Source organism: Carcharodon carcharias, chromosome 23 (genome assembly GCF_017639515.1).
Source record: "Carcharodon carcharias isolate sCarCar2 chromosome 23, sCarCar2.pri, whole genome shotgun sequence".
NCBI classification, from domain to species: Eukaryota; Metazoa; Chordata; class Chondrichthyes; order Lamniformes; family Lamnidae; genus Carcharodon; species Carcharodon carcharias.
The window spans coordinates 23,911,567-23,923,853 of NC_054489.1; the positions used below are offsets into that span (position 1 = coordinate 23,911,567).

General features: G+C 40.5%; 1 protein-coding gene and 1 long non-coding RNA gene across 2 annotated transcripts; one reads left to right on the plus strand and one right to left on the minus strand.

Annotated features, from left to right (window-relative positions):
- Positions 1–1,040: 1,040 nt before the first annotated feature.
- Positions 1,041–8,403, minus strand: LOC121269003. Its single transcript, XR_005941290.1, has 3 exons — positions 8,260–8,403; positions 7,338–7,414; positions 1,041–1,207 (listed from the first exon to the last, which is right to left on the minus strand). It is a non-coding gene; the product is annotated as an uncharacterized LOC121269003 (long non-coding RNA).
- A 132-nt stretch (positions 8,404–8,535) lies between these two features.
- LOC121269064 (twist-related protein 2-like) lies at positions 8,536–11,799 on the plus strand. Its single transcript, XM_041173494.1, has 2 exons — positions 8,536–9,239; positions 10,251–11,799. Exon 1 carries the CDS (start codon positions 8,749–8,751, stop codon positions 9,220–9,222), a length of 474 nt encoding a protein of 157 aa, XP_041029428.1. The 5' UTR covers positions 8,536–8,748; the 3' UTR covers positions 9,223–9,239; positions 10,251–11,799.
- Positions 11,800–12,287: the final 488 nt, after the last annotated feature.

Sequence of the window (12,287 nt, forward strand, 5' to 3'; positions counted from 1 at the left end):
AACCAAAGGAATTCACCCTTCCTGCAAGGAACACAATAGACTTGTTGAGTTAGTAAATCTGAACAGCTTTACAGTGGAACATTCAACATGCCATTATTACAAGTAAAATGCTGACAACAGGTCAGATATGAATCAAAGTATAGAACAGAGGTGCAGAGGATCACAGCATAAGTGTAATACTTGACAATGTTTAATGATAAGGACTTAATGAACATCTGTGTTTGACTTTGAAATGGATTCTTATAATCCATTTAATATTAATTATTATTCATTAGTGTATTAATCTTCAGCACAGTTGTATTCACTATATACTGTATAAATGAATTTTGCTACAATCTACAGAAGGTAAATTGGTAGCAGTATAGGTCCTGTCATGTGATACTGTTGCACTGAAAATTTTGTGCAGATGTGGTGCAAAAATAGATCTACATTGCTATAGATTAAATGTAATGCAGAATTCTGACAACCATTAAAAATTGGCAGATAGCTATTTTTAGTCCTTTTAATATTGTCATAAAGTGTTCTGTAGCATTTCGCTAAGTAAACAAAAAGTTTTTTTTAAACCAGCTATCTCCTTTTCTTGCTGGGGTCTCTTGCTGAGGTTTGATTCCATGGTAGATGAAAAGAACATTGTGAAACTAGAACAACAGATGAGATGGTGGACATTGTTGGCCACTGTAGTCCAGGCGGCTGAAATATGATGATATCCACATTACAGTATTAAGTTATTTTGTAATCATGGTTGACCACCAGAAAATGAGAACAAGTGGAGGTTAGTAGACAACACGTAGGTTGGAGTGAGTTATAAGGCAGTAACACCTTGAGGACTTCATGAGACAAATCCTTACAACAGCTTTAGTCATTTTGAAAATCAATATCATATGAACCTGTAGATGTACTACATCTGTTCCTTTTATTATTTATTCACAGGATGTGGGCTTTGCTGGCTGGGCCAGCATTTATTGCCCATCACTAGTTGCCCTTGAGAAGGTGGTGGTGAGCTGCCTCCTTGAGTCGCTGCAGTCAATGTGGTGTAGGTACATCCACAGTGCTGTTAGGAAGGGAGTTCCAGGATTTTGACCCAGTGCCACTGAAGGAACAGCGATGTATTTCCAAGTCAGGATGGTGAGTGACTTGGAGGGGAACTTCCAGGTGGTGGTGTTCCATCTGTGAAACACCTTCCAGGGTTATTTAGATTGTAGAAAGACTGTGGATACAATTTTATACAATTTTTAAATATTTGATTGCTAGTAAAGGGGCAACATGACATGTAGCAACAATAGCCCCCTATGATCAATTCATAGGACTAGAATTGCATACCTTATACATGTTACATAAAACTATAATATAAAAGTTTACATAAAACTATAATATAAAAGTTTTTAAAAACTCATGCGAAGCATATGAATTTTATTTTCCAACACCACAATTTTAGCCTCCTTGTTGCGATGCTGTGCTCACATGATCACATTGAAAAATATGCCATTATAAAAGAGGTGGTTATTGATGCTGAAAAGATTACTAACACCAATGTAACCTGAACTCCATTAGCAAATTTAAATGAGAAAACATCATTAACCCAGAAAGGTGGAATCTATGTAATAAAATGCCTCTAGTGCCTGTAATTTTCATTGGCTAATGGTTTTATTGACTTTTCGAACCTCTCCAGCCAATCTTATCAATGTTTCCTTCCATTTCTTTCTCCCTCTGTCTAGCTAATGCATCTTTGCTATTTGCCTCAACTACTTGTGGTAACAAGTTCCATATTCTAACCAAAATTTGGGTAATGATGTTTCTCCTGAAATTTCTATTGGATTTATTGCTGACTGTTTTCTATTTATGACCTCTAGTTCTGGACTTTGCAAGTGGAAATAATTTCTCTACATCTTCCATAATTTTAAAAACCTCCATCTGATCAACCTTCAAACTTGTCTGTTCTAGAGAAAACTGCTCCAGCTTGTTCAGCCTTTCCTGATGAGCATATCCTCTCAGTTCTGGTATCATCTTTAAGAGTCTTTTTTGCACCTTTTTCCAGTGCCTTTCTATAATATGGAGATCAGAAATGAGCACAGTACTCCATGAGGTCTAACCAAGGTTTGATACAAGTTCAACATAGAGTTGGATAACAGAGAAGCTCTCCAGAAATATATCCCATTGCTTGGTTTGCCTTTTTTTAAAAAATAGCTTTATTGACCAGTCTCACTACTTTTAGTGATTTGTACACCTATACCTCTAGATCCCTCTGCTCCTCTACCCCATTTAGACCCTTATTATCTAAACAATATATGGCTTCCTTACTCTTCCTACCAAAATGCACCATTATAAACATATGTATTAAAATGAATTTTCTGCTTGCGCACCATTCTACAAGTTCATTAATGACTTCTTGTATTTTGCCACATTTTTCCTAAGTATTAACTATACCCACCCCAATTTGATGTCATCTGTAAATCTTGAAATCGTACAAGCCAAATCATTTATGTAAATTGTGAACATCAGTGGTCCCAACACCAATCACTTGAAAGCACTGCTTATCACCTTTTGCCAGGCTGAATAGCTACATTTAACCCCTGTTTTCTGTTCGTAATCAGCTTCCTACCCATTCTACTACATGTCTTGTGACTCCATGTTCTCTGACCTTGGTCATGAGTCTACTAAGTGGCACTTCACCAAATGCCTTTTGAAATGACCTTGGTTTACATTTCAGAACGGAAGGGACAATCTGTCCTCTCATCTATGGGTCAAAAGGAGTAGGATTGGAATCCATAATCAGGACTTGAAGACGTAAACATGGCTAACATGCCAATGTAGTCATGGGGAAGCCTGTCCTTCACATAAAAAGTAAGACTTGCCTTTATATAATGCCATTTGTGACCTCCAGATGTCCCAAAATGCTTTACAAGGTAATGAAGTACTTCTGAATTTTAGTTACTGTTGTAATGCAGGAAATGCAGCAACCAATTTGTGCACAGCAAGGCCCCTCATCCAGTGATGTAATGAGGATAATCTGTTTTAGTGATGTTGTTTGGGGAATAAATATTAAAGGATAACCTAAACTAGATCAATAAAAGGTGTGTAATTCTTCCTTACAAGGCTTCTGGAGGGAGAGTCAACAATACATACATTTCTGTGGAAACAACATTTCAAGCAGAACATTACAATTATAGAAAGTTTACAGCACAGAAGGTTGCCACTTGGCCCATCGTGTCTGTGCTGGCCGAAGAAACGAGCCACACAACCTAATCCCACTTTCCACCATTTGGTCTGTAGTCCTGCAGGTTATAGCACTTCAGGTACACATCCAGGCACCTTTTAAATGAGATGAAGTTTTCTGCCTCTACCATCCTTTCAGGCAGTAGGTTCCAGACCCCTACCACCCTCTGGGTGAAAAAGATTTTCCTCATCTCCCCTCTAATCCTTCTACCAATCACTTTAAATCTATGCCCACCCCCTAGTCATTAACCTCTCTGCTAAGGTAAAGAGGCCCTTCCCATCCACTCTGTCCAAGCCCCCTCACAATTTTGTACATCTCAATCAAATCTTCCCTCAGCGTCCTCTGTTCCAAAGAAAACAACCCCTGCCTATCCAATCTTTCCTCATAGTTGCAATTTTCCAGTCCTGGCAACATGCTCCCAAATCTCCTCTGTACCCTCTCTAATGCAATTACATCCTTTCTGTAATGAGGTGACCAGAACTGCACTTAATACTCAAATCGTGGCCACACTAATGTTTTATATAGCTCCAGCATAACCTCCCCCTGTTCTAATATTCCATGCCTCGGCTAATAAAGCCAAGGATTCCAAATGCCTTCTTAACCACCTTATCAACTTGTTTTGCTACCTTCAGGGATCTGTGGACATTCATTCCAAGGTCCCTCACTTCCTCTACACCTCCTAGTATTCTCCCATTTATTGTGTTTTCCTTTAACTTGTTTGACCTCTCCAAATGCTTCATCTCACACTTCTCTGGGTTGAATTCCATTTGCCCTTTTCTGCCCACCTGACCAGTCCATTGATAGCTTCCTGCAGGCTATAGCTATCCTCACAATCAACTACATGACCAATTTTTATGTCGTCTGCAAATTTCTTGATTATACCCCCTACATTTATGTCCAAATTGTTAATCTATACTACAAAATAGCAGGGGACTCAGTACTGAGCCCTATAGAACCCCACTAGAAACAGCCTTCCAGTCACAAAAACATCCATCAACAATTATCCTTTGTTTCCTGCCACTGAGCCAATTTTGTATCCAGCTTTCTACATTCCCCTGGATCCCATGGGCTTTTGTTTAACCAGTCTGCCATGTGGGACCTTGTCAAAAGCCTTGCTAAAATCCATGTAAATGACATCAACACCACTAACCTCATCAGTCCTCCTTGTTACTTCCTCAAACAATGTAATCAAGTTAGTCAGACACGACCTTCCCTTAACAAATACATGCCTTTCTAAGTGACAGTTTATCCTGTCTCTCAGAATTGGTTCCAATAATTTGCCTACTTCTGAGGTTAATCTGACCAGCCCTCTGCAATTTCCTCCTTGGCTTCTTTAACAGACTGGGGTACATTTTATCCAGCCCTGGTGATTTATGCATTTTCAAAGATGCTAACCCCATTAATACTTCCTTTCTCCCTACATTTATCACATCCAATATTTCACACTCCCCCTCCTTAATTAACTACAATGTCTGCATTGTCCCCATCTTGTGAAGACAGACATTAAATATTCATTAAGAACCATACTCACATCTTCCACCTCCACACATAGGTTACCTTTTTGATCTTTTATGGGCCCTACTCTTTTGTTAGTTATCCTCTTACTCTTAATGTATTGATAAACATCTTTGGGTTCACCTTGATTTTGCTTGCCAATATTTCTTTCATGCTCTCTCTTTGCTTTCCTAATATCCTTTTTTATTTCACCCCTCTTTTTTCTATATTCCTGTTGGCTTTCTCTAGTATTGAGTTCTCAGTGTCTGACATAAGCTTTCCTTTTCAGCCTTATCATATCCTGTAAGCTCCTTGACATTCAGCAGGCTCGAGATTTGGCCTTCCCACCCTTTTTTGGGGGGAAACATATTTACTCTGAGCCCCTTAAATCTCACCTTTGAATGCCTCCAACTGCTCTGACACGGATTTACCTTCAAGAAACTGTGTCCAGTCCACTTTTGCTGAATCACTTCTCAGCTTAGTAAGATTGGACTTATCCCAAATTAGAACTTCAACTCCTGTTCTATCTTTGTCCTTTTCCACAATTATGTTTTAACTAACTGAATTATGATCACCACCACCAAAATGCTCCTCCACTGCCACTCCTTCCACCTGCCCGGCTTCATTAACTAAAACTAAGTCCAGAACCAAGCCGTCTCTTGTTGGACTTGCTATGTACTGGCCAAGAAAGTTCTCCTGAATGCACCTTAAGAATTCTGTTCCCTCCATTTCTTTCACATTAAAACTATGCCAGTTAATATTGGGGTAGTTAAAATCCCTTACATTTACTGCCCTATTGCTTTTGCTCCTCCCAGAGATTTGCCTACATATTTGCTCTTTTACCTCCCTCTGATTGTTTGGGGGTCTATAGTAATAGTGTGACTTTTTTGTTCCTAAGCTCAAGCCATATGGCCTCAAATGATGATCCTTCTAACATATCAACCCTCCCCTTAGCCATAATTGTTTCTCTAACCAAAATTGCCATCCCTCCTCCTCCTTTATCCCGCTCTCTATCTCATCTGAAAACCCTGTAACTAGGAATATTGAGCTACATTCCTGTTCCTCTTTAAGCCATGTTTCTGTAATGCCAATAGTATCATACTGTCATGTTTCTATCTGTGCCCTTAGCTTGTCTGCTTCACTTGCTATACTCCTTACATTGAAGTATATACCCTTGAGCACTGCCAAACTTGTTTTTTAGAATTTTCTATCCATTGTTTCCTCTGCCTTCCAGACCCATTCACTAACCTTTTACACTCCATTTCAATTTCTGATTTTGTGCCACCTGAGTCTACCCTCAGGTTCCTGTCACCCCGCCAAACTAGCAAACACTAAGAAACCTCCTGGAAAGGATATTGGTCTCAGCCCTATTGAGTTGCAAACCATCCGATTTGTACAAGTCCTGCCTTCCTCCAGACCCAATCTCAATGCCCCAGGAATCTGAAGCCCTCCCTACTGCACCATCTCTCCAACCACACATTCATCAGCTCTAACCTTTTACTATGCTCACCAGTATGAGGCACTGGTAGTAATCCAGAGATTACTACCTCTGATGTCCTGCTTTTTAATGCCTTACCTAGCTCCCTAAAACCTGCTTTCAAGACCTCATCCCTATTTCTACCTATGTCATTGGTACCAATGTGAACCACGACCTCTGCCTGTTTACCCTCCTGCTTAAGGATCTCCTGCAGCCACTGTGTGACATCCTTGACCCTGGCACCAGAGAGACAGCAGGCCATCTATGGCAGCAGAAATGCCTGTCTGTTCCACTAACTATTGAATCCCCTACCACTATTTCTCTTCCACTCTTCTCACCTGTGCAGCTGAGCCACCCCTGGTGCCCTAAACTTGGCTCTTGCAACACACCAATGAGGGACCATTGCCCTCACCAGTGTCCAAAATGGAAAACCGGTTCATAAGCGAGATAGACTCAGAGGACTCCTGTACAACTTGCCTGGCCCTACTCGACTTTCTGGTGGTCACCCACTCCCTTTCATCCCGCACATTTTTCTATTATACAGCTACTTACACATAGTCCTCTACAGTAGATTCACATTGACCAATCCTGCTTGGAGACAAAGGAAGAAAACTGACCAGCTACTGGAGACTGAAAAAGGTAAAAGCAGAAAGGAGCACCTCCTTCCCCTTTACCCTGAACTCCCTCACTCACTAAACTCCCAACTTCAAACTCTGTGCCCAAGCCACACTCCCATGGGATAAAGCTGAACAAATCTCTTGTTAGTCCAACCAACCAACCTCAAGTCTTGAGTTTTATCTTGAGAGGACAAAATAATGTTAGTCTTCACTTGAAACAGTTAATTTTTTTCATCAGCTTATATCAAACCAACTTTTTAAAAATTGTGTTCTTGGGAGGTGGATGACATTGCCGCTGCCCATCCTTAATTACCCTGTAGTTGGTTTAATGTAATAATACATTAAATCAATACCATCTGTCTATTCCAGTGGCTAGAGTAATCACTGAAGATCCTAATGACATTAGGTGAAGAACAGGCTGTTCTGACCAACATCCTTTACCCAACCAGCATCACCCAAAAACAAATTGAGTGGCCTTTTGTTGCTTATGTGATTTTATAAAGGCGGTTTTGAGAAGTGACATAAAAGTACAAACCTTTACCTTTCCGATCACGACTTTCCGGTTGCCAGATGCAGTTTATCCCCCGAATGGACGCTAGGGGGCGCGGTGATCTACACAGACAAGATTAATGGTTAAACATCACAAAATGTGTTGGGTTAAGTTTCCCTTGTCTCACCCCAGACTATGTCCAGTGAGTAAAAACACATAATTCCTCTAGAATTTCTTTAAAAAAAAAACCCATTGCTGTCCACTTTGCAATTGTCAAAGAATTCCTGTAATAATACAACATGGAGTGAAGGGGGTTGGTTAGGGGGTTGTGGGGAGTAACTTGAAGTTGGATTTTCTCTGTTTTAAGATGGTTTGCCGCAAGTCCCCAACTCTTCCACTGACTTCCGAACATGGGCCGATACCCTAATGCGTTACAAACGCACAATGAGGAACAGCACAGAGACATGATGGAAGTCTAAATCTCCAGCACTGCAAGCAGAATTAAGAGTCTTGTAGTTAAACTGACTTTAATAATTGGAATAGGCCAAAAAATATATATGACTGAAAACCACGGAATGTGTGTTAATTTACATATTCCATTGAGGCTGCCCAGATTTAGCAAAGAACAAGAGTTGAGATGCATTAAAATTCACACTTTGCAGCAGAACTTTCCTGGGAGCGTCTTTTGATTAAGTACAAAATTCATTCAGGAATAATGCAAGTTAACGCCATGAACACAACTCGTACTAATAGTTAGAGTCAAGAGAACATTATAAATAGAGCGCTTCATAACTGGTGGACGGTTTCCAACGCGACATCACCAGATTATTTCCCTATCACCATTTAAAACAATTTTTTAAAAAAAACTGCAACCAGCCAATTAAAGCGGTTAAAGTGTAACTAGAAATATACTTCACAGTCCGAATTTATAAATTCGATGCAGTAACCGTTCCTTTTATTTTGTTACCAAATCGCCATTTCCTCCCGATTTGGCCAGCACCTGGCAGAGTTAATGTGCAAATCTCGTTACATGAAACGTTTTGTATCCGTCTGGATTCCACCAAATATCCTTTAAGATCAACTTTTCGCTTTGGAAAAAAATGGGAGTTGATCCGCGGGCTGATTTTATACAGATGTTAGTGGGTGTTTTCTGCACCGTTTGCCAAGAGAATACTCCCACTCATTAGAGGGAATGTGGCCCAATCAGTTCTGAGCTTCCCCGGGATGTGGGCCCTCTCTCGGATCTTGAAAGCTAAAACCCCCCCACGAAAACAGTGAAAGACAGAAAGAAGAATTAGGACCACTGGGACTAAAGTTGCTAAGACACATTTGTAAGTTTGTTTATTTTTACAAATTCATAATTTCTGTTCACAGAGACTTCTTTTTTTTCTCTCTCTCCCCCCGTCGCCTCTCTGCTGACGAAAGCCCTTAAAAAAAAAGTTTGGTGGGACGCAACATGCAGGAGGATTCCAATTCCCCGTTTTCTCCCGTGGACAGTTCAAGCAACAGCGAGGAAGAGCAGGACTCACAGCAGAAGAGAAATGGCAGAAAGAGACGCTCAGGCCAAAGGGCTCAAAGGCCCAGCACCGGGAAGAAAGGGATGAAGATTTCTCCCCTTGCCCAGAGCTTGGAAGACATTCAAACGCAGCGAGTCGTGGCCAACGTGAGGGAGCGTCAGAGGACACAATCCCTGAATGATGCCTTTGCAACTCTTCGGAAAATCATCCCCACTCTGCCTTCAGATAAACTCAGTAAAATCCAGATCCTGAAACTGGCCACCAGGTACATCGACTTCCTCTACCAGGTGCTGCAGAACGACGAGATGGATAGTAAGGTGACAAGCTGCAATTATCTTTCACACGAAAGACTCAGCTATGCATTTTCTGTGTGGAGGATGGAAGAATCCTGGCCCTTGTCTGCTGGACCTTAGCATTTGCTGCTGATCAGGTAATTGTGAGGGGGGTCACATCGCCATCGAGATATTTTGAAAAGTCTCCGTTGTTTCGACTGATATATAAACACAATAGGCAGCTGGATAGACAGACTGACAACCACATGTAAAACTCCTGCAACGTAGAGGCGCTTAAGCAAACATCTAGCAATAATAAACGTCTTTCATCTCAGCTTCAAGCGTTTCCAGCTGCATGAGTACTTCTTCCCTTCCCCGCTTCCCTCTTGTCTTATGAGCATATGTATATTTGCCTTCGCTGCCTGAATTTTTACTTTTTTTAATGCTCCCCCCACCTCATGCTTTCTGCGTAACATTTCTCTTTGTGTGTATTTATTTTTTTTCTCCCTCTGCACGCCCCTACCTCCACCACCCCGGCTGGATGAACAAGGCTTTTAATGATACATTGTTTGATCAGTCAACACTTTCAGGTTGTGAAAGTCAACAAGTAGGCACGATCTCCACTTGTAACCCCTCTTCCCTTGTCGCGAGTATTTATTGGAATTGGCCCCGCCGTAGCGTGAAAGAGTTTAAGCAAACACTAGGAGGAATGCAACCATTCTGGACACCCCCCTCCTCTTCCTCCTGCCCCTGCCCCCCCCCCCCCTCCCCACCTCCCAAACCTTCAGCAAATGTGAACTCTGAGCATCCAAATCAATCTGCACACACACACACACACTTCTAGATACTGCTAAACATGTTCATTCACTCACATTTTCCAGTTCAAGTCAATACATCTTCTAGGATTTTGTTTTTCATAATGATGTGTTTCGTTGTTTTACTTCAACCAAAATAAATAGATGTAAATGGCTGCTTGTCGGGATTCATTATAGTTTTATTTATTTGTAAAGCCAAAAAACTTCCGCATTCGGGTTTATTACTGAAAAGATCTGGAACTCTTCAAAGGCGCTCAGTCACAGGCTGGGGAGTTAGAATTTACTTTTTTTTATTCCCCCCCCCCCCCCCCCTTATTTTTAAATGACCGAAACCATTCTCCCTTTGACTTACAGGCACATTAATATGCTACGTGGGATCTCTACACAATGCACCAGGAGCATTTTAAAGTTGGCCTAGCGTAAGCAAAAGTCAAGAGCACTTAACTACCAAGCTGGGGCTATGGACGTGAGAATACCTAGAAATAAATATACTGGGACATCAGACGACGTTAGTCTGTGGATCCAATGTCATCTATTTATTTGCATGTCTTCTGTAGAGCTTCAATTCCACCGTATATCGTGTGGCGGGACTGGGGAAATGTCTTTTTTTTTAAAAAAAGGAAGAAAGCCGCGGACTAAGAGATATAAACACAGAGCTTTGTTGTGAAATATTATTTTTTATATTTTAATTGGAAACGGAACTTTATTTCCGGAGAATGAGCTCTGAATGTTGTGAACCGTCTTATTATTTTAAGAAAAGTTATATGGCGTTCTGTGTTTTATAATAAATGCACATTGCGAAGTTTTACCAAGTTTTGGTGTGTTTTGCAGTCGAGTTTTGGTGAATTTATAGCTCCCTGAGGAGCAGTGAGGCAGTCGACCGTGAAATAAATATTCCCCTCAAACAGAAGTCAGATGCTTAACAATAGCCTTCAAGTAAAATCAATCTCTCTATATTTAAGGTAGTGGCCTCTCTATATTACGAGACAAATATACTATACAGTTAAAAGATATGTTATAACTATATATACATACGGTGTAGTTTCGAGTTTTTAATTGAATACAAAGTTACAGTTTTGATTGAATAAACAATATTTCATGCAATACCGTGTAATTTCAGAAGTAAGATTTCAGATCATTTACAACTCAAGTTTTTTTTTGGATGCTTATTAAAGTTTGAGATTCGGGAGCAGAAAGTAATTTCACCGTTAATTAAAAAAAGAGTCGGGCAGGATACTGGGTGTTCAAATTTTTATTTGTTGTTCTCCAAAAACTTAGCCTATTACAAGAATTTTCAGGTCGGTTTTGCATTTGCCCAGTAAATACAAAGACATACTTGGTTAGAAATCCGTTTCACGAAATCTCAGGTGTGGTCGGAAAGTGTTACGGCGTGTTTTTATCGGTACCTCTTAATTTCATCGAAATGCCGCTTTTCCAGTCACACTTCTTCATTCGCTAGATTACGTGGATTCACGGTTCACAAAAGCGCCGGTGCCTGCTCCCCGGCGCAGGTCTAGATGGGTTTTTTTTTAAACTGAATTTCACCAAAGCCCCATTGAGAAGAGAGGAGATGGGATGACGACGGAGGAAAGAACTAAAGCATTGAAAGTCACCCCAAGCAAAATGAAAGTGGCAGCGGTTTGGTTTCTCACTGAGACAAGGGGTTGGAAAGGGATGGAAACAAGAGTATATTGGGCCGACGGTCCATCAAATCACCGCAACTTTAAAATATACAAGAATACTTTGTACAAAACAAATGCAACTTTTGTTTCATCGAAGTCAGGCTTGTAAAGTACATTTTTGCAGGAAACTCACATTTGCTTTTAATCGCAATTATATTTTTATAACGTGAAACCTAACAATTTAAAAAAATGCAATAAAGCTGAATGCTGCTTTGAAAGTACAGGAATAGTGATGTTTTTTATTGCTCATTCAACGATTCCTGCTTTTCAGGTCAAAAGACTTCATGAATTAATAGGCGCTATAATGACTACTTTTGAGTATAGTAATGCAGTTAGTTATGATACAAAGCAGGATTAATGTTAATCATCTAGCCAAGGGCTGTGACCACTCAATCTTGTATCTAATAGCAAGGTTTGGCTGCGTAAGATTATTATGAAGAAGTGGGTCACTGAAAATTGGAGTAACTCTTAGCTTAGCGCAGTCCTCATTCTCGTGTGCAGTTCAAAGATGCAATTTGCGTAATTTTGCATAAAATTGCTGCACTTTGACAGCATCAAATGTTCTGTTTTCAGCTCTTTCTTCTAAGGTGGGGAAGGCATTCCCAGCCCTCACCTGGAAAAGTTAGCTTCCTCTCTCTGACCTTGTTTGTATATTTCCAGCTTCCCCACGAGAAACCCTCCTTGAGCCCAGCTCAATACGCAATGAAAA

Coding starts and splice junctions, on each gene's coding strand:
- LOC121269064 (XM_041173494.1), top strand. CDS start 8,749: ATGCAGGAGGATTCCAATTCCCCGTTTTCTCCCGTGGACAGTTCAAGC.